General features: G+C 47.5%; 2 protein-coding genes across 2 annotated transcripts in view; both read left to right on the top strand.

Moving 5' to 3' along the window:
- The window catches only part of LOC141201401 (uncharacterized), a 54,028-nt gene extending 49,678 nt beyond the window's left edge, over positions 1-4,350 (top strand). The window contains exon 8 of the mRNA XM_073663393.1: positions 307-4,350. Coding sequence (XP_073519494.1) covers positions 307-2,401 — 2,095 coding nt within the window. The 3' untranslated portion in view covers positions 2,402-4,350. The remainder of the gene's footprint in view (positions 1-306) is intronic.
- The window catches only part of LOC141201435 (uncharacterized), a 345,711-nt gene that overhangs the window by 13,566 nt on the left and 309,288 nt on the right, over positions 1-22,857 (top strand). The window lies entirely within an intron of this gene.

The following is a 22,857-nucleotide window of genomic DNA, read 5'->3' as shown; positions in this document are numbered from 1 at the left end:
TGCTCCACCGCGCTGCCCTGCTCCACTGTGCTGTCCTGCCCCATCGCGCTGCCCTGCCCCATCGCGCTGCCCTGCTCCATCGCGCTGCCCTGCTCCATCGCGCTGCCCTGCTCTGTGCTAAAGTGCATTTAAGGATCAACACTGAAATCAGAAAACTGCTGAAAAACTGTGTAGTGCCCTAATATCAGTATCTTTCTCTATCAATAGATTGAGATCTATTTTGGCATCACACTTTTAGTTGGTTAATAACTGAATTTTGCTATTTCATATAGAACTCCTAATAAATATAACATTAACAATATAAAGATACAGTTACATTATTACAAATATATTTGTTTTATTGTTGGCAGACGTCTTTACCAGGAACTCAGAAAGACATATGATATCCTCAGGTTTGAAAGCAGATGATCATGGTATCGCACCAGATACATATGAAGAGCATGCCTTTCCTTCAGATATAACATCAGCCCTTCACAGCAAAGATCTATTTTATGATCAAGTGGTCCTATCTTCTGATTCATTACAGAATGTTGAGCACAGAAAGGGAGTTAAGAAGCGGAGCGCTCACTCAGGGGTGAAGCCATTTTCATGTTCAGAATGTTGTAAACGTTTTAATTATAAATCAGATCTTGTTATACATCAGAGAATTCACACAGGGGAGAAGCCATATTCATGTTCAGAATGTTGTAAACGTTTTAATCATAAATCAGATCTTGTTATACATCAGAGAATTCACACAGGGGAGAAGCCATATTCATGTTCAGAATGTGGGAAATGTTTTACAGACAAATCAAATCTTCTCAAACATCAGAGAACCCACACCGGGGAGAAGCCTTTTTCATGTTCAGAATGTGGGAAATGTTTTATTCGGAAAGAGTATCTTGATAGCCACCAGAAAACCCACACAGGGAAGGAGCCTTTTTCATGTTCAGAATGTGGGAAATGTTTTAATTGGAAAGCGCATCTTTATATCCACCAGAGAACCCACACAGGGATGAAGCCTTTTTCATGTTCAGAATGTGGGAAATGTTTTATTAGGAAAGAGCACCTTGATAACCACCAGAAAACCCACACAGGGGAGAAGCCTTTTTCATGCTCAGAATGTGGGAAATGTTTTATTCAGAAAGAGCATCTTGATAACCACCAGAAAACCCACACAGGGGAGAAGCCTTTTTCATGTTCAGAATGTGGGAAATGTTTTATTCGGAAAGCGGATTTTGATCGACACCAGAGAACCCACACAGGGGTGAAGCCATTATCATGTTCAGAATGCTGTAAACGTTTTAATTATAAATCAGATCTTGTTATGCATCAGAGAATTCACACAGGGGAGAAGCCATATTCATGTTCAGAATGTGGGAAATGTTTTATGCGGAAAGCGCATCTTTATAACCACCAGAAAACCCACACAGGGGAGAAGCCTTTTTCATGTTCAGAATGTGGGAAATGTTTTACAGACAAATCAAATCTTCTCAAACATCAGAGAACCCACACCGGGGAGAAGCCTTTTTCATGTTCAGAATGTGGGAAATGTTTTATTCGGAAAGAGTATCTTGATAGCCACCAGAAAGCCCACACAGGGAAGAAGCCTTTTTCATGTTCAGAATGTGGGAAATGTTTTAATTGGAAAGCGCATCTTGATATCCACCAGAGAACCCACACAGGGATGAAGCCATTATCATGTTCAGAATGCTGTAAACGTTTTAATTATAAATCAGATCTTGTTATGCATCAGAGAATTCACACAGGGGAGAAGCCATATTCATGTTCAGAATGTGGGAAATGTTTTATGCGGAAAGCGCATCTTTATAACCACCAGAAAACCCACACAGGGGAGAAGCCTTTTTCATGTTCAGAATGTGGGAAATGTTTTACAGACAAATCAAATCTTCTCAAACATCAGAGAACCCACACCGGGGAGAAGCCTTTTTCATGTTCAGAATGTGGGAAATGTTTTATTCGGAAAGAGTATCTTGATAGCCACCAGAAAGCCCACACAGGGAAGAAGCCTTTTTCATGTTCAGAATGTGGGAAATGTTTTAATTGGAAAGCGCATCTTGATATCCACCAGAGAACCCACACAGGGATGAAGCCTTTTTCATGTTCAGAATGTGGGAAATGTTTTATTCGGAAAGAGCACCTTGATTATCACCAGAAAACCCACACAGGGGTGAAGCCTTTTTCATGTTCAGAATGTGGGAAATGTTTTATTCAGAAACAGCATCTCGATAACCACCAGAAAACCCACACAGGGGAGAAGCCTTTTTCATGTTCAGAATGTGGGAAATGTTTTATTCGGAAAGCGGATCTTGATCGACACCAGAGAACCCACACAGAGGAGAAGCCTTTTTCATGTTCAGAATGTGGGAAATGTTTTTTATCAGAGATCAAATCTTATTGAGCATGTGAAAACTCACACAGGGGAGAAGCCATATTGATGATCAGAATGTGGAGAATGTTACAGGGGTAAAGTAGATCTCGTTAGACATTAAAGAAGCCACACAAGGGAAAAGCTATTTTAATGCCCAGATTGTGAGAAATGTTTTAGTAAGAGATCAAGTCTTATAGACCATCTTAAAAACTCACATTAAAATCATAAATCATAATTATTTTTAGTATGTTGGAAATTTTTACCCACACAACTTCATAGTATTCAAACTGCTCTCAAGGGGAAATAATCATTTTTATTTTTTTAAACGTACTTATTTGACATCATACAAAAAATACAATAGTTACCGGCATATGCCAAAAAGGTTCTTTAACTGCAGAAGTCTAGAGGAACTGAAGAGGAGACAGGCTGGTATGCAGGGCTGGTATTGGAGGGAAGGGGGAGGGCAAACTGGGCAATTTATCAAGGCTCTCACTCTTTTAGGACCCCTTAGTATTTCTATTCTGAGGTTAAGACTGCTTAAAGACCTTTGGTGACATCACGGTCATGTTACCATAATGTCACCAAAGGTCCTTTAACAGCAGGAGTCTATAGGAACTGAAGAGGAGATGGGCTGGATTGTGCTGTATGTGTGTACCATGGGGAAAATAAGTATTTGATACATTTCCGATTTTGCAAGTTTTCCAACCTCCAAAGAATGGAGAGGTCTGTAATTTTTATCGTAGGTACACTTCATCTGTGAGAGACAGAATCTAAAAATAAAAACCAGAAAATCACATTGTATGATTTTTACATAATTAATTAGCATTTTATTGTATGAAATGAGTATTTGATACAATAGAAAAACAGAACTTAATATTTGATCCAGAAACCTTTGTTACAATTACAGAGCTCAGATGTTTCCTGTAGTTCTTGACCAAGTTTGCACACACTGCAGCAGGGATTTTGGCCCCCTCCTCCATACAGATCTTCTCCAGATCTTTCAGGTTTCGGGGCTGTCGCTGAGCAACATTGAATTTCAGCTCCCTCCAAAGATTTTCTATTGGGTTCAGGTCTGGAGACTGGCTAAGTCACTCCAGGACCTTGAAATGCTTCTTGCGGAGCCACTCCTTAGTTGCCCTGGCTATGTGTTTCGGGTCATTGTCATGCAGAAAGAGGAGGGAAGGAGGTTTTTGGCCAAAATCTTGCAATACATGACCTCATCCATCCTCCCTTCAATACAGTGCAGTCGTGCTGTCCCCTTTGCAGAAGAGTACCCCCAAAGTATGGTGTTTCCCCCACCATACTTCCCGGTTGGGACGGTGTTCTTGGGGTTGTACTCGTCCTTCTTCCCTCAAACATGGCGAGTGGAGTTGATACCAAAAAGTTCTATTTTGGTTTCATCTGACCACATGACCTTCTCCCATGCCTCCTCTGGATCATCTATACGGTCATTGGTGAACTTCACACAGGTCTGAACATGTGCTGACGTGACCAGGGGGATCTTGCGTGCCCTGCAGTATTTTAATTTTAATCCACGACCACGTAGTGTGTTACTAACGGTAATGTTTGAGACTGTGGTCCCAGCTCTCTTCAGGTCATTGAACAGATCCTCCCGTGTATTTCTGCGCTGATTACTGACATCTCTCAGAATAATACTTACTCCACGAGGTGAGTCCCAGACCGAGGAAGATTGAGGTCATCTTGTGTTTCTTCCATTTTCTAATAATTGTGCCAAAAATTGTTGCCTTCTCACCAAGCTGCTTGCCTATTGTCCTGTAGCCCAACCCAGCCTTGTGCAGTTCTACAATTTTGTCCCTGGTGTCCTTACACAACTCTTTGGTCTTGGCCATGGAGGAGAGGTTGGAGTATGATTGAGTGGACAGGTGTCTTTTATACAGGTAACGAGTTCAAACAGGTGTAATTAATACAGGTAATGAATGCAGAGTAGGAGGGCTTCTTAAACAAAAAAAAAAAAGAATTCTTTCTGGTTGGTAGTTGATCAAATACTTATATCATTCAATAAAATGCAAATTAATTATGCAAAAATCATACAATGGGATTTTCTGTTTTTTATTTTTAGATTCTGTCTCTACCATTTTATGAGCTGCCTTGAATAATAACCAAGCGTATTCTATGGAAAAGTCTTATTTGTACAAGTACCCTGTGAATTGTAAAGTGCTACCAAATATAAAAGTAATTATTATACATACAGTTGCAATAAAAATTATTCAACTTCCTTTCCAAATTCCGTTTATTTCCAGAATTTACAAACGTTTTGCTGTTTGCAATAAACTAATGAAACAAGAACAATATAAAAAGCTCAACACAACTAATATAACATGTGGTTTCTCTAAATTCACCACAAAATTGCACGTTTAATGACTCCTGCCATCCAAGAATGATTCCATCCCTTCATGAGCTGCATCTTGAGTACTTAGTAGAACCCTTTCACTGCTACATTCAGAAACCCTGCTAACCTCATTAATATTCCTTGCATGCCTTCTGTCTCTTTCAATTGTGCCCTTTGAAACGTGCAGTCAGCATGTAATAAACTCTCCTACATCCATGACTTTTTCCTCTCAATTCCCTCAACCTTCTGGTTCTCACTGAAACATAGATCCAGCAGTCGGATACCACGGCCGCTGTTGCTCTCTCTCATATGGTGGCCTACACTTCTCTCATACCCCGAGAACCGACAACAGATCAGGTGGAGGTGTTGGTCTGCTCCTTTCAACAAAATGTACTTTTTCCCCCCAGTACCCTCCCTTATCTTCCCTTCTTTTGAGGTCCAGACTGTCAGACTCTACCGGCCTTTCTCCCTGTGAGTGGCGGTTCTGTATCACCCTCCGGGCACCTCCTGTCAGTTTCTGGATCACTTTTCCACTTGGCTTCCAAATTTTCTATCTTGCGACATCCCCACTCTCATCGTGAGTGACTTTAGCATCCCAATTGGCGATCCCCTTTCCCCATCTGTCGCTCATATTTTATCGCTAACCTTCTCCTTCGGCCTTTCACAACTTACTAATTCTCCAACACATGAAGACGGGAACACACTGGACCTGATCTTCTCCCGGCTATGCTCAGTACATGACTTTACTAACTCTCCTCTTGCGCTCTCTGACCACAACCTTCTTTCATTCTCTGTCAAGAACTGTAACCCTACTCATGACACCCCCACTTTCCACACTTATAGAAATATATGCGCCATTAACACCCAGAGATTTATGAAAACGTTGCAATCATCATTGGCCCCAATCTCCTCCCTCTCATGTCCTGACCCTGCACTGATGCACTATAACGAAATATTGCAATGCGTCCTGAATGAAGCCGCACTTCCTACACATAGAACAACTCGGCACAGACGATGACAACCCTGGCACACACCGCAAACACGTTTTCTCCAGCGGTGCTCCAGGTGTGCCGAACAGCTGTGGAGAATATCTAATCTGGCCAAAGATTTCATCCAGTCTAAATTTATGCTTAAAACATATAACTCTGCCCTTCACCTCTCCAAACAAACCTACTTTAATAATTTCATCATCTTACTGTCCAATAATCCTGAACACCTCTATGACACTTTTCATTCTCTCCTTAATCAAACAGCACAGGCCCCGACCACCGACCTCAGCGCTGACAATCTGGCCAACTATTTCAAAGAAAAATTTGACCATATCCGAAAGGAAATTTTCTCCCAATCCCCAAATGTTATGCATGCTCCTCCCTCCAACATTGGTTTGAAGTCAGAAAATGAGCAAGATGCAGTCACGGAAAAAGAAGTGACCAGGCTCCTTGCATCTTCTCGCCCTACCACCTGCACCAGTGACCCTATTCCCTCACATCTCCTTCAGTCCCTTTCTCCAGCTGTCGCCACTCACCTACCTAAAATATTCAACCTCTCCCTCTCATCTGTTATTTTTCCCCTCCTCTTTTAAACACGCCAGCATACATCCATTACTTAAAAAAACTATCCCTTGACCAGAACTGCGCTGCTAACTACAGACCTGTTTCCAATCTTCCCTTTATCTCTAAACTCCTGGAATGCCTGGTCCACTCCCGTCTAATCCACTATCTCTCAGATAACTCTCTTCTTGACCCTTACCAATCTGGTTTCCACTCTTTAGACTCTACTGAAACTGCACTCCCTAAAGTCTCTAATGATCTACTAACAGCTAAATCTAATGGTCACTACTCCCTGCTGATTCTCCTGGATCTCTTTGCAGCATTCAACACTGTGGATCACCAGCTCCTGCTCACTATGCTCTATTGGCCTCAACGACACTGTTGTCTCCTGGTTCTCCTACCTCTCTGACTGCTCCTTCACTGTATCTTTTGCTGGCTCCTCCTCCTCTCTCCTTCCCCTTACTATCGGTGGTCCTCAAGGATCAGTGCTAGGCCCCCTTCTTTTCTCCTTATACACTGCTCCTATTGGACAAACAATCAGCAGATTCGGTTTTCAGTACCATCTCTATGCTGATGACACACATTTATAAACCTCTGCTCAAGACATCACCCCTGCATTATTACAAAATACCAGTGATTGTCTTTCCGCTGTCTCTAACAGTATGCCCTCCCTCTATCTAAAACTGAATCTGTCAAAAACTGAACTACTTATATTTCCTCCCTCCACTAACCTACCTATGCCCGATATTGCTATTTCCGTTTGTGGCTCCACCATTACTCCCCAGCAACATGCCCGCGGTCTTGGGGTAATATTTGATTCAGATTTTTCCTTCGCTCCTCACATCAAATCACTCGTTCATTCATGTAATCTACACCTCAAAAACATCTCTAGACTCAGAACTTTTCTTACCTTTGACTCGGCAAAAACTGTTACTGTAGCTCTTTTTCATTCTCGCCTGGACTACTGCAACTCTTTACTAACCGGTCTCCCTCTTTCTAAACTTTCCCGTCTCCAATCCGTCCTTAACGTAGCAGCAAGGATCATATTCCTCTCCAACCGTGTAATGCACACGCCTGGGCTGAGCGGCGTGTGCGTGTGATTCCACTGGACCGTGCCGGAGAGTGAATGCCTGGAGGGGCGTAACTAGGTATTCACCCGATCCGACCAGGGTCGCACGACGGCATACGACGCCAGTGCACCAAGGAGGAACCGAGCAGAGGGACCAGGTGCTACTCCAGGACAGACCCCGGACACGGCTGTTGACCCACACAGGGGAATACAGGAACAGACTGGTAGGAATAGGCAGGCACGACTGGTATGCAGGCAGGCGGGTATGCAGGCAGGGGGGTACAGGCAAGCATGGCTAGAGTGCAGACAGGGAGGCACTAGCAGGTAGGAACACAGGGGGAATAGGACCCAGTACACACTGGGACTCGGGAACAGAACCACAGATGTGGCGGACAAACACAGCAGAGTGAGGCCGCCCAGAGAGGTGAGCGAGAGCAGGGCAGGACAAGGCCGCCTGGAGGGGTGAGCAAAGGGTCAGAGCTGAGCGAGACTGCCGGAGCAGTGAGCAAGGAGTAAGAGCAGGACGAGGCCGCCTGGAGCGGTGAGCAAAGGAGTCAGAGCGGGCTAGAACCGCCAGAGCGGTGAGCAAAGGAGTCAGAGCAGGCTAGAACCGCCGGAGCGGTGAGCAAAGGAGTCAGAGCAGGCTAGAACCGCCGGAGCGGTGAGCAAAGGAGTCAGAGCAGGCTAGAACCGCCGGAGCGGTGAGCAAAGGAGTCAGAGCAGGCTAGAACCGCCGGAGCGGTGAGCAAAGGAGTCAGAGCAGGCTAGAACCGCCAGAGCGGTGAGCGAAGGAGTCAGAGCAGGCTAGAACCGCCGGAGCGGTGAGCGAAGGAGTCAGAGCAGGCTAGAACCGCCGGAGCGGTGAGCGAAGGAGTCAGAGCAGGCTAGAACCGCCGGAGCGGTGAGCGAAGGAGTCAGAGCAGGCTAGAACCGCCGGAGCGGTGAGCGAAGGAGTCAGAGCAGGCTAGAACCGCCGGAGCGGTGAGCGAAGGAGTCAGAGCAGGCTAGAACCGCCGGAGCGGTGAGCAAAGGAGTCAGAGCAGGCTAAAACCGCCGAAGCAGTGAGCAAAGGAGTCAGAGCAGGCAAGGCTGAGCAGGGGGGACAGGGCTCTGTTCACACAGAACAAACAGGAAGGGAAAGGCAGAGCCAGATACCCACAGGGTACTTGCAGTGAAGTAGCGAGTGGACCACAAACTCACAAACGGGAGTACAGAGACAACAAGCAGGAGTTAGGTACGAGTTCAGACTCTGCAGAAAAAGGAAGGGAACGGACATAGAGGCAAAACAGGTAAAGGATAGGAGAGAGTTCAGACTGGAACTGAGTGTACGGAGGAGACCGACACTGCAGCGGAATACAGGAGCGGGTCTGGGAATACGGCCCCCAGAGAGGCGGGACGAACAGGCAAGGAGCGTGTTCAGACAGGACAGACAAGATACAGGAGCGGGTCTAGGTAATCGGCCCCTAGAAGGCGGGAGGAACAGGCTAGGAGCGTGTTCAGACAGGACAGACAAGATACAGGAGCGGGTCTAGGTAATCGGCCCCTAGAAGGCGGGAGGAACAGGCTAGGAGCATGTTCAGACAGGACAGACAAGATACAGGAGCGGGTCTAGGTAATCGGCCCCTAGAAGGCGGGAGGAACAGGCTAGGAGCGTGTTCAGACAGGACAGACAAGATACAGGAGCTGGTCTAGGTAATCGGCCCCTAGAAGGCGGGAGGAACAGGCTAGGAGCGTGTTCAGACAGGCCTGGAAATACAGCCTCCAGGATAGGCAGACAAGAGAACACAGAACGGGACCTGGCACCTTCAGAGTGCAAGCACACACTGAATGAAACACAATGCTCAGGCAGGGATTGATTGGAGCAGCTGAGTTATATACCAGGTGACAGACAGCAATAGGCTGAGGACGCACAAGGGGTGTGACCCACAGCAGGTACAAAAAGCAGGAAGTGATCGGGCGCCGCCCTTAAGCAGCAGAAACAGACACAAACAGACAGCATGGAGGGAAGCCAGAGAGACATTCTGGACTGGAGAACAAGTGCGCGCCCCTGCACAGTGGGAGATGGACCACTATGCAAGGACGCCGCCAGGTATGTTACAAACCGCTACACCGATGCCTCTTCCCTATGCCCATCTAATACAGAGTTCAAAATAAACTTATCACGCTTACTCACAAAGCGCTCCATGCTTCAGCACCGCCCTACATCTCCTCCCTCGTCACAGTCTACCACCCTACCCGTGCCCTCCGTTCTGCCAATGACTTTAAACTAAAATCCTCCATAATACGAACTTTCCACTCTCGTCTCCAAGATTTCTCATGTGCTGCGCCATTTCTTTGGAATGCACTACCGAGGACAATTTGATTAATTCCCAATACCCACAGTTTTAAGCGTGCACTAAAAACCCATTTCTTTAGACTGGCCTATCGCCTCAATATACTTATCTAACTGTCCTAGTTTAGCCCATATTAAAATTTTCTTCAAATTCATGTTCATACCATCCATGCACATAATAGTCTGTAATGTACACGTACTGACTGGTGAACAGTTCATGTAGTGTTATGTACATACCCTATTTAGTATATTATGGCTACATTATATAACATACGTACATGATACCTTTTGTGTCCCCCCTATTTCCTCATAGACTGTAAGCTTGTGAGCAGGGCCCTCACTCCTTTTGATATGAGTTATGCTTATTCTGTAACTTCTGTATTGTCTGTATAGGTCCCCCCTAAAATTGTAAAGTGCTGCGGAACATGTTGGAGCTATAAAAATAAAAATTATTATTATGGCCGCTATCACCAGCTGTAAACATTGCTACATACCCAGACATCGGTTTTGCCTCATTCCTGAGGAATCTTAGCCCAGTCTTTATGGTTATCTCCCTTTGGTTCATTAATATTCTTGTGTTCTCGAGAGTGGTTGAAAAAGTTGTGAAGAGACCATTGCTGATTGGAAACAAGGAAAAGAATACAAAGGGATTGCAAAGACATTGAACTTGTAAAGACTACTTCCAGCTGTAACTCTAAGAACATTCAAAGTCCCAGGAACACTGGCTACACTACCTGGACTTGAAGGAAACATGACCCATCTCCAAGAAGTACACCTTCACTGACCAGAGTTGTCAGCTCTAACAGTGTCAAAATCATGTCAATAAGTCACAGGAATTTTGGGATTCTCTCCTGTCGAGCGATGAAACAAAACTGAACATTTTCAGTCCTATGGATAAAAGTATTATTGAAAGAGGATGAATGAAGCAAATGCTAAAAAGAACACCCTGCCTACGGTGAAGCATAGTGGTGGCTGGGGGGCACTTCCAAAGATTTTACAGTACCAACCTTCAAAAATGATGGACACCTAGTAACTGTTGTGGAGTCATTCCCATTAAACCATGAGGAACTGTATGTGGAATGACTCTTTTGGTTTTACTTCATAAATAGCTGTCTTTGTGGGAGTCAAAGCAGGATTTTGCCAACTCCCTTCTCAGATTCACAGATTTACCATTCCAAATTAATTTGATTCAGGTTTCCTCTCATCCCATAGTACTAGATTTCACCTCTGCGAAGCATCAGAAATTAAAGTTACAATCTTAGCTATGACTACTTTCTGCTCTCTTGTATATGTTCTTGCCTCCTCTTGACGTACCATCCTACTCAAGTGAATGAGATAACCATTACTATGAGAGAGAGTTCCACTGAGCAGCTGATTCACTTAACCCTAATCAACATCTTCAATGGATATCGCGCTTTTCGCAAGGATTTTGTGAAGGAACAGATTCCATTCTTATATTAATTGTGTGATGTGTTTGAATTCTATAAGACTTTGTGCTAAGAAGAATTTCGGCTGCGACATACAGATATCCAAGATGGTGATTAAGAGTTTCATATAACTTTAAGAACAATAATGACTTTTCCTAAAGTGAACTTGAGATGACGATGGCCGCCTGCCAAGAGTATTATGTTAAAGTAGATAAGTAATAGATGTAATGTTGCATAACTGGGTGTAACCAATTAAGTAAGACTACTGGATTAATTAGACAATTGAGTGTCTTTGTAGAGGGGCCCCAATTCTGTAAACCCCCTTGGAAAACCTATAAAAATATACTCTTGACCCTCCCACAGTGAGGGACTCTTGCTGAGCATCACCGGGTTGTGGTCTCCTTTATTCCCTCCCATCGCGACGCCTGGGCGCAATGGCACCCCCTGCTGTTGGCAGATTGCCATAACAGATTTTATGAACAAGTTTATTCGACCTGTACAGGCATTCGCACAATTTCTCCCTCTACATTTCTGCCCTCTGTCAGTCACTGCAATGGAGCTGAGCTGCAGGGGCCGCAAAGAATAGTAGCCGAGCTTAAGTAGCTGGTGTTATATTGATTGTTAGAAAAAAGACTCCGGTCCATCAAGTTAAACCTTCCTCCACCAGTTATACATTCTCTATCGCTAGATTATTTAAAACCCACAATGCCATTTGTTGTGATAAAAACATCCAGCCATTTTTTAAAAACTGTTCTAGTGTCTGCCATTACTACGTCTTGTGGTCGACATTCCACAGTCTGAGTGCTCTAACTGTAAAGAATCCTTTCCTATTTAGCTGCCAAAATCTCCTTTCCTCCAAACGTAATGAGCGCCCCTGGTTCTTGAAAGGAATAAGTCATGTGCAAGTTGTAGCGCCTGCGTCTCTTCCTCCTGCTCCTCTCCCGCGGCAGAGACGCCGACCCCCTTACCGCCACGGCCCCCGGCTAGAGTGTCCCACTCCTCCATCCTCTTTACACACTGACACTGCCCGGGGTACACGCACAACTAACAGATCCCCGAGTACTGTGCTTGGGGGGGCACGCGCACTTCCTGCCTCTTAAGGGGCCGCATGCCATTCTGAATGTCCCTGGCCAATGGTTGGATTACACTAAAAGGACAACATCTGCAAGGGGTTTGTGTGGGTTTCCTCCTGGTTCTCCGGTTTCCTCCCATACTCCAAAAGACATAATTATAGGGAATGTAGATTGTGAGCCCCAATGGGGACAGTGCCCATAATGTCTGTAAAACGCTGTGGAATTAATGGCGCTATGTAAGTGAGTAAAATAAATAAATAAAATAAACTACTTAAGGCACCTCCTCCAACATGGAGGTGCCTGTGCAACGTTGTAAATTTGTTTGCTAAACACTCTTGTTAGTTCTCAGGTCCCAGTGCATGTATCTCCATTTACCTGCCTGTCTATCAACCTGTCTTCCCGCCGTGCCCGCCTGTTCCTGCCTCCTGTCCCTTGGGGGTCAGTTGCTATCTTCCCGAATTCAGACCCGGATTAGCACCTGGTCCACCTTCCTCGCCCCTCCTTGGGTCATGGAGTAGTCAAGCCCCTGTACATCCGAAGTCAAATTTCTTGAGGTCCCTAGTTATTTTCCCGAGTCTCTCCTTGCACCACGGCACAGTGGTTCCACCACCCATCTCGTTACACAAGTCCTTTGTATTGATCTCACATGTATTTATACATATACGCGAGATCTCCTCTGAGGCTTCGTTTATCTAAGCTAAAAAAGCCCAACTTTTCCAACCTCTCATCATATGAGGCCTCCGTCCCTTGTAATAATCTAGCTGCCGCCTTTGAACTGACTCTAACTTCCGAATATGTTTTAAAATGTGAAGCCCAAAACTGGATCCCGCATTCTAGATGTGGCCTCACAAGTAATTTGTAGTGACTACTACAGATTAAATGCAGCTATACTTTGCAGCTTTGTTCTTAGTGTTTCTAACCTGCATACACCAGAACAAATAACAGTTGATTGCGGGGTTGTTAGATGTTGGACCCTACCGATCTCCTATGGATGACCGATCCAATTAATCAGTATTCTGTGACCAAACAACCACTTTAATCATCTGTACTGCCCAGCATGCTGAGTCTTCACAAGTTGATTCACAAGCTTGTTTATAATGGTGATGAACATCATCTGAGCTTGCCGATCATCTGAAGCCTCAGTTTTCCGCCACTGGATACAACTCTCCATATTGACCCCAGTTCTTTTGACACAGAGGTAACTTGAACATTCTTCAGTCTTGTAGACATAGTGCAGGTTTGAGTCCTCTATCGGGGTCATTTCAGGAGAACCACTAAAGCTTATCTGAAGGTTTTATTATGGAAGGTATATGGTACAAGAAAACAAACTGGGACTCTTATTGTTTTAACCCCTTCTTGTGATGTGTATTACCAAATAAAGACAGTTTGGCAAAGTACACTGTTCAAAAAAATAAAGGGAACACTTAAACAACACAATGTAACTCCAAGTCAATAACACTGAAATCAACCTGTCCAGTTATGAAGCAACACTGAATCAATTTCTCCTACAGTTGTGCAAATGGAACAGACAACTGGTAGAAATGATCGGCAATTAGCAAGATACCCCCTATAAAGGAGTGCTTCTGCAGGTGGTGACCACAGACCATCTCTCTGTTCTCATCATTTTTGGCTGTTGTTTTGGTCACTTTTTCATTTTGCCATTGCTCTCACCCCTAGAGGTACAGTAGCATGAGGCGGTGTCTACAGCACAACCCACAGAAGTTGCTCAGATAGTGCAGCTCATCCAGGATGGCACATCAGTGCGAGCTGTGGCAAGAAGGGTAGCTGTGTCTGTCAGCACAGTGTCCAGAGCATGGAGCAGATGCCAAGAGATGTGGAGGGAGCCATAGGAGGGCAACAACCCAGCAGCAGGACCGTTACCTCCTCCTTTGTGCAAGGAGGAACAGGAGGAGCACTGCCAGAGCCCTGCAAAATGACCTCCAGCAGGCCACAAATGTGCATGTGTCTGCACAAACAGTTGAAAACCGACTCCATGAGGGTGGTATGAGGGCCCGACGTCCACAGATGGGGGTTGTGCTCACAGCCCAACACCGTGCAGGATGATTGGCATTTGCCACAGAACACCAGGATTGGCAAAGTTGCCACTGGCACCCTGTGCTCTTCTCAGATGAAAGCAGGTTCACATTGAGCACATGTGACAGACGTGACAGAGTCTGGAGACGCCGTGGAGACCGATCTGCTCCCTGCAACATCCTTCAGCATGACCGATTTGGCATTGGGTCAGAAATGGTGTGGGGTGGCATTTCTTTGGAGGGCCGCACAGCCCTCCATGTGCTCGCCAGAGGTAGCCTGACTGCCATTAGGTACCGAGATGAGATCCTCAGACCCCTTGTGAGACCATATGCTGGTACGATTGGCCCTGGGTTCCTCTTAATGCAGGACAATGCCAGACCTCATGTGGCTGGAGTGTGTCAGCAGTTCCTGCAAGATGAAGTCATTGAAGCTATGGACTGGCCCGCCCGTTCCCCAAACCTGAATCCGATTGAGGACATCTGGGACATCATGTCTTACTCCCTCCACCAATGTCGCGTTGCACCACAGACTGTCCAGGAGTTGGCGGATGCTTTAGTCCAGGTCTGGGAGGAGATCCCACAGGAGACCATCCGCAACCTCATCAGGAGCATGCCCAGGTGTGGTAGGGAGATCATACAGACAAGTGGAGGCCACATACAATACTGAGCCTCATCAGGAGCATGCCCAGGCGTTGTAGGGAGGTCATACAGGCACGTGGAGGCCACACACAATACTCAGCCTCATTTTGACTTGTTTTAAGGACATTATATCAAACTTGGATCAGCCTGTAGTGTGTTTTTCCACTTTAATTTTAGGGGTGACTCCAAATCCAGGCCTCCATTGGTTAATAAATGTGATTTCCATTGATGATTTTTGTGTGATTTTGTTGTCTGCACATTCAACTTTGTACAGAACAAAGTATTCAATGAGAATATTTCACTCATTCAGATCTAGGATGTGTTATTTGAGTGTTCCCTTTATTTTTTTGAGCAGTGTATATAATCCTGAGAACATAAGGCAGGGATGTCAAGCTCCAACACACAGAGGGTCAAAATGAAAAACTTGGACAAAGTCACGGGTCAACCAGTATACAGTATGATGGGCCCCACCTAGTCCTCCATACAAATAATGGCCACACATGGGGGTGGCGGTTCTGGTGTTGCGGGCCAAATATAACAACCCTGCAGGCCAGATTTGGCCCTCAAGCCAGAGTTTGACATGTATGCTGTAAGGCATATAATATTCACGGAGTATGGATGGTACGATACAAGCTCATGCAACAATGTCAGATGTGGTTGGGCTTTTCAGATTTACAAAACAGGTCTACGGGTTAACATTTCTGCTTGTGGAGAGTGACAAGCCAAGCCTGGCATGTCAGAGTGAGGAGACTTATAAGCCATGCATGCTCCTCTGGGAAATTGTGGAGCTAGAGCTCTAGTCCTCTTCCTCTCTGAAGAGGCGGCTTTACAAAAGTAATTGATAAGTAACATCAGAACTTTCCTGGCACAGTCAAAAGTGTTTAATCCATGAAAATGTGTAAAATGACCAGACCGTGCTCCTAAAGTTAACTTACACCCAGCTCACTTCAAGAGGTTGCACTAAATTGCGAAGGAGCCATCATCAAAATTATTGGGGCGACTATAGACTACCGTAAGTGTGTTGTGCATCATTTGATGATACAGGGGCAAGTAAACAGAAGACCCGACCAGAAGCGCACTAATGCTTAAGAAACAAGCATTCCTTACATTTATTAAAGCTGTCAAACAGTCGCAAATCATGCACACGGGAGTGATTCAAACATATCACCGAGTACGCTGAAAATACTCGGTACTCGCCCGAGCATACTCGCCGAAAGGGTTAACCGAACATACTCGCTCATCACTAGTCAGCACACTATGGCCCCCTCCAGGGCTCAACACCCTTATCCACCCATCTTTCCAACACAAGGTTTGGCACATAGAGAGGTAGGACATATAGTTGTTAGGGACCATTCACATTAAAAGGTCACCTTGACGTGGTTGGAGGCTTTGTGCTTGTTGATCAAAAAACGCTAACAAAGCACCTAATGTTTACAGCAATATTGGAGTTCATGTAATCAGTAGTCGCAGTGCGCTGACACATCGAGTATTAGTATGTTAGTATATTGGCCATATAGAGGATTAATTAAATACTAAAGGTGTGCGAGTCCTATTTTTTTTGTATTATCCATTGTACAATATTCCACAGCTACGACTCTCTCATTTTATTCAACAGAAGCCGCCTATGTGGTCAACTTGTTTCATCATTTATACCTTATTCAGGACATTCTGCAACAACTGGGCGTCGCCTTACTGGAAAGGGGCGTGGTCTAGAGCAAGGCACCGCACACTGAAAAATGCTGCAAAACGGAAGCACAGATTCCTGGCACAAAGGAAGCGCCACCTAGTAGTTTGTGTAAACTTAGCCTAAACACGTGCACATAGATCAAACAGCATGAACCTGCGATAAATCAGCCCCATCGTCTCCACAGCCTCAATGAAGAGCTCAGCATGGATGAAATAGAGGAGGCGCAGTGTCAGTCCTAGGCCTCATTCACACCTCTGCTTTTCACGTTCATGTTCTATCCATGTTTTTGACAGACAGAATATAAACACACACGGCTCCGCTCCGTACACCTCGTAGACAGCTCCGGTCCGTACCTCGTACACACGCGGCTCTGCTCCGTACACCTCATACACGACTCCACTCCAAACACCTCGTAGACAGCACCGGTCCATAAACCTCGTACACACGCGGCTCCGCACACCTCATACACGGCTCTGCTCCGTACACCTCGTACACACGTGGCTCCGCTCCGTACACCTCATACACGGCTCTGCTCCGTACACCTCGTACACAAACGGCTCCGCTCCGTACGCCTCGTACACACGCGGCTCCACTCTGTACACCTCGTACACACGCGGCTCCACTCCGTACACCTCATACACGGCTCCGCTCCGTATACCTTGTATACCTGCGGCTCCACGCCATACACCTCATACACGGCTCAGCTCCGTACGCCTCGTAGACACACGGCTCTGCTCTGTACACCTCATAAACACGCGGCTCCGCTCCGTACACCTCGTACACACGCGGCTCCGCTCCGTACACCTCGTACACACGCGGCTCCGCTCCGTACACCTCGTACACACGCGGCTCTGCTCCGTACACCTCGTACACACGCGGCTCTGCTCCGTACACCTCGTACACACGCGGCTCTGCTCCGTACACCTCGTACACACGCGGCTCCGCTCCGTACACCTCGTACACACGCGGCTCCGCTCCGTACACCTCGTACACGCGCGGCTCCGCTCCGTACACCTCGTACACGCGCGGCTCTGCTCCGTACACCTAGTACACGCGCGGCTCCGCTCCGTACACCTCGTACACACGCGGCTCCGCTCCGTACACGCGCGGCTCCGTTCCGTACACCTCGTACACACGCGGCTCCGCTCCGTACACCTAGTACACACGCGGCTCTGCTCCGTACACCTCGTACACGCGCGGCTCCGTTCCGTACACCTCGTACACGCGCGGCTCCGCTCCGTACACCTCGTACACGCGCGGCTCCGTTCCGTACACCTCGTACACACGCGGCTCTGCTCCGTACACCTCGTACACACGCGGCTCCGCTCCGTACACCTCGTACACACGCGGCTCCGCTCCGTACACCTCGTACACACGCGGCTCCGCTCCGTACACCTCGTACACACGCGGCTCCGCTCCGTACACCTCGTACACACATTGCTCCGCTCCGTACACCTCGTACACACGCGGCTCCGCTCCGTACACCTCGTACACACATGGCTCCGCTCCGTACACCTCGTACACGCGCGGCTCTGCTCCGTACACCTCGTACACACGCGGCTCCGCTCCGTACACCTCGTACACGCGCGGCTCTGCTCCGTACACCTCGTACACACGCGGCTCTGCTCCGTACACCTCGTACACACGCGGCTCCGCTCCGTACACCTCGTACACACGCGGCTCTGCTCCGTACACCTCGTACACGCGCGGCTCTGCTCCGTACACCTCGTACACGCGGCTCCGCTCCGTACACCTCGTACACACGCGGCTCTGCTCCGTACACCTCGTACACGCGCGGCTCTGCTCCGTACACCTCGTACACACGCGGCTCTGCTCCGTACACCTCGTACACACGCGGCTCCGCTCCGTACACCTCGTACACACGCGGCTCTGCTCCGTACCCCTCGTACACACGCGGCTCTGCTACATCCACACTGTAAACCCCTCCTGACCCCACACATAAACTTCAGCTCATCCAGCACCATGACAACCAGCACAGCAGAGTCCTGCATCCACTGAGGCTCCTGATCATGTGACCCCTGACTCCTCCCCTCCTGTGACCTCATCACAGCTCCTGTGCGCACAGAGCAGCCATATATGTGGTGGCGGCTCTGCAGGTGGAGGTATGTGGAGGAGGTATATGGTATGCCCCCATTATGCCCCTTATGCAGTATGTATGATGCCCCCACACAGTGTAATGCCCCCATTATGCCCCTTATGCAGGATGTATGATGCCCCGACACAGTGTAATGCCCCCATTATGCCCCTTATGCAGTATGTATGATGCCCCCACACAGTGTAATGCCCCCATTATACCCCTTATACAGGATGTATGATGCCCCCACACAGTGTAATGCCCCCATTATGCCCCTTATACAGGATGTATGATGCCCCCACACAGTGTAATGCCCCCATTATGCCCCTTATGCAGTATGTATGATGCCCCCACACAGTGAAATGCCCCCATTGTGCCCCTTATGCAGTATGTATGATGCCCCCACACAGTGTAATGCCCCCATTATGCCCCTTATACAGGATGTATGATGCCCCCACACAGTGAAATGCCCCCATTATGCCCCTTATGCAGGATGTATGATGCCCCCACACAGTGTAATGCCCCCATTATGCCCCTTATGCAGGATGTATGATGCCCCCACACAGTGTAATGCCCCCATTATGCCCCTTATGCAGGATGTATGATGCCCCCACACAGTGTAATGCCCCCATTATGCCCATTATGCAGGATGTATGATGCCCCCACACAGTGAAATGCCCCCATTGTGCCCCTTATGCAGTATGTATGATGCCCCCACACAGTGTAATGCCCCCATTATGCCCCTTATAGAGTATGTATGATGCCCCCCACACAGTGTAATGCCCCCATTGTGCCCCTTATGCAGTATGTATGATGCCCCCCACACAGTGTAATGCCCCCATTATGCCCCTTATGCAGTATGTATGATGCCCCCCACACAGTGTAATTCCCCCATTATACCCTTTATGCAGGATGTATGATTCCCTCACACAGTGTAATGCCCCCATTATGCCCCTTATGCAGGATGTATGATGCCCCCACACAGTGTAATGCCCCTTATGCAGTATGTATGATTCCCCCACACAGTGTAATGCCCCCATTATGCCCCTTATGCAGGATGTATGATGCCCCCACACAGTGTAATGCCCCCATTATGCCCCTTATGCAGGATGTATGATGCCCCCACACAGTGTAATGCCCCCATTATGCCCCTTATGCAGTATGTATGATGCCCCACACAGTGTAATGCCCCTTATGCAGGATGTATGATGCCCCCACACAGTGTAATGCCCCTTATACAGTATGTATGATGCCCCCACACAGTGTAATGCCCCCATTATGCCCCTTATGCAGGATGTATGATGCCCCGACACAGTGTAATGCCCCCATTATGCCCCTTATGCAGTATGTATGATGCCCCCACACAGTGTAATGCCCCCATTATACCCCTTATACAGGATGTATGATGCCCCCACACAGTGTAATGCCCCCATTATGCCCCTTATACAGGATGTATGATGCCCCCACACAGTGTAATGCCCCCATTATGCCCCTTATGCAGTATGTATGATGCCCCCACACAGTGAAATGCCCCCATTGTGCCCCTTATGCAGTATGTATGATGCCCCCACACAGTGTAATGCCCCCATTATGCCCCTTATACAGGATGTATGATGCCCCCACACAGTGAAATGCCCCCATTATGCCCCTTATGCAGGATGTATGATGCCCCCACACAGTGTAATGCCCCCATTATGCCCCTTATGCAGGATGTATGATGCCCCCACACAGTGTAATGCCCCCATTATGCCCCTTATGCAGGATGTATGATGCCCCCACACAGTGTAATGCCCCCATTATGCCCATTATGCAGGATGTATGATGCCCCCACACAGTGAAATGCCCCCATTGTGCCCCTTATGCAGTATGTATGATGCCCCCACACAGTGTAATGCCCCCATTATGCCCCTTATAGAGTATGTATGATGCCCCCCACACAGTGTAATGCCCCCATTGTGCCCCTTATGCAGTATGTATGATGCCCCCCACACAGTGTAATGCCCCCATTATGCCCCTTATGCAGTATGTATGATGCCCCCCACACAGTGTAATTCCCCCATTATACCCTTTATGCAGGATGTATGATTCCCTCACACAGTGTAATGCCCCCATTATGCCCCTTATGCAGGATGTATGATGCCCCCACACAGTGTAATGCCCCTTATGCAGTATGTATGATTCCCCCACACAGTGTAATGCCCCCATTATGCCCCTTATGCAGGATGTATGATGCCCCCACACAGTGTAATGCCCCCATTATGCCCCTTATGCAGGATGTATGATGCCCCCACACAGTGTAATGCCCCCATTATGCCCCTTATGCAGTATGTATGATGCCCCACACAGTGTAATGCCCCTTATGCAGGATGTATGATGCCCCCACACAGTGTAATGCCCCTTATACAGTATGTATGATGCCCCCACACAGTGTAATGCCCCCATTATGCCCCTTATACAGGATGTATGATGCCCCCACACAGTGTAATGCCCCCATTGTGCCCCTTATGCAGTATGTATGATGCCCCCCACACAGTGTAATGCCCCCATTATGCCCCTTATACAGTATGTATGATGCCCCCCACACAGTGTAATGCCCCCATTATGCCCCTTAGGCAGTATGTATGATGCCCCCCACACAGTGTAATGCCCCCATTATGCCCCTTATGCAGTATGTATGATGCCCCCACACAGTGTAATGACCCCATTATGCCCCTTATGCAGGATGTATGATGCCCCCATTATGCCCCTTATGCAGTATGTATGATGCCTCCACACAGTGTAATGCCCCCATTATGCCCCTTATGCAGGATGTATGATGCCCCCACACAGTGTAATGCCCCCATTATGCCCCTTACCCAGGATGTATGATGCCCCCACACAGTGTAATGCCCCCACTATGCCCCTTATCCAGGATGTATGATGCCCCCACACAGTGTAATGCCCCCATTATGCCCTTTATGCAGGATGTATGATTCCCCCACACAGTGTAATGCCCCCATTATGCCCCTTATGCAGGATGTATGATGCCCCCATTATGCCCCTTATGCAGTATGTATGATTCCCCCACACAGTGTAATGCCCCCATTATGCCCCTTATGCAGGATGTATGATGCCCCCACACAGTGTAATGCCCCCATTATGCCCCTTATGCAGTATGTATGATTCCCCCACACAGTGTAATGCCCCCATTATGCCCCTTATGCAGGATGTATGATGCCCCCACACAGTGTAATGCCCCCATTATGCCCCTTATGCAGGATGTATGATGCCCCCACACAGTGTAATGCCCCCATTATGCCCCTTATGCAGTATGTATGATGCCCCACACAGTGTAATGCCCCTTATGCAGGATGTATGATGCCCCCACACAGTGTAATGCCCCTTACACAGTATGTATGATGCCCCACACAGTGTAATGCCCCCATTATGCCCCATATGCAGGATGTATCATGCCCCCACACAGTGTAATGCCCCCATTATGCCCCTTATGCAGTATGTATGATGCCCCCACACAGTGTAATGCCCCCATTATGCCCCTTATGCAGGATGTATGATGACCCCCTCACAGTGTAATGCCCCCATTATGCTCCTTATACAGTATGTATGATGCCCCCACACAGTGTAATGCCCCTTATGCAGGATGTATGATGCCCCCAAACAGTGTAATGCCCCCATTATGCCCCTTATGCAGGATGTATGATGCCCCCACACAGTGTAATGCCCCTTATGCAGTAGTTATGATGCCCCCACAGTGTAATGCCCCCATTATGCCCCTTATGCAGTATGTATGATGCCCCACACAGTGTGATGCCCCCATTATGCCCCTTATACAGTATGTATGATGTCCCCACACAGTGTAATGCCCCCATTATGCCCCTTATGCAGTATGTATGATGCCCCCACACAGTGTAATGCCCCCATTATGCCCCTTATACAGGATGTATGATGCCCCCACAGTGTGTAATGCCCTCATTATGCCCCTTATGCAGGATGTATGATGCCCCCACAGTGTAATGCCCCCATTATGCCCCTTATGCAGTATGTATGATGCCCCACACAGTGTGATGCCCTCATTATGCCCCTTATGCAGGATGTATGATGTCCCCACACAGTGTAATGCCCCCATTATGCCCCTTATGCAGTATGTATAATGCCCCCACTCAGTGTAATGCCCCCATTATGCCCCTTATGCAGTATGTATGATGCCCCCACACAGTGTAATGCCCCCCAT

The sequence above is a fragment of the Phyllobates terribilis genome, unplaced genomic scaffold (genome assembly GCF_046119375.1).
Source record: "Phyllobates terribilis strain yellow unplaced genomic scaffold, ASM4611937v1 Scaffold_115__1_contigs__length_5345438, whole genome shotgun sequence".
Lineage (NCBI taxonomy): Eukaryota > Metazoa > Chordata > Amphibia > Anura > Dendrobatidae > Phyllobates > Phyllobates terribilis.
Note: the sequence above shows the minus strand (reverse complement) of the source record. Positions and strands in the feature narration are given on the sequence as shown.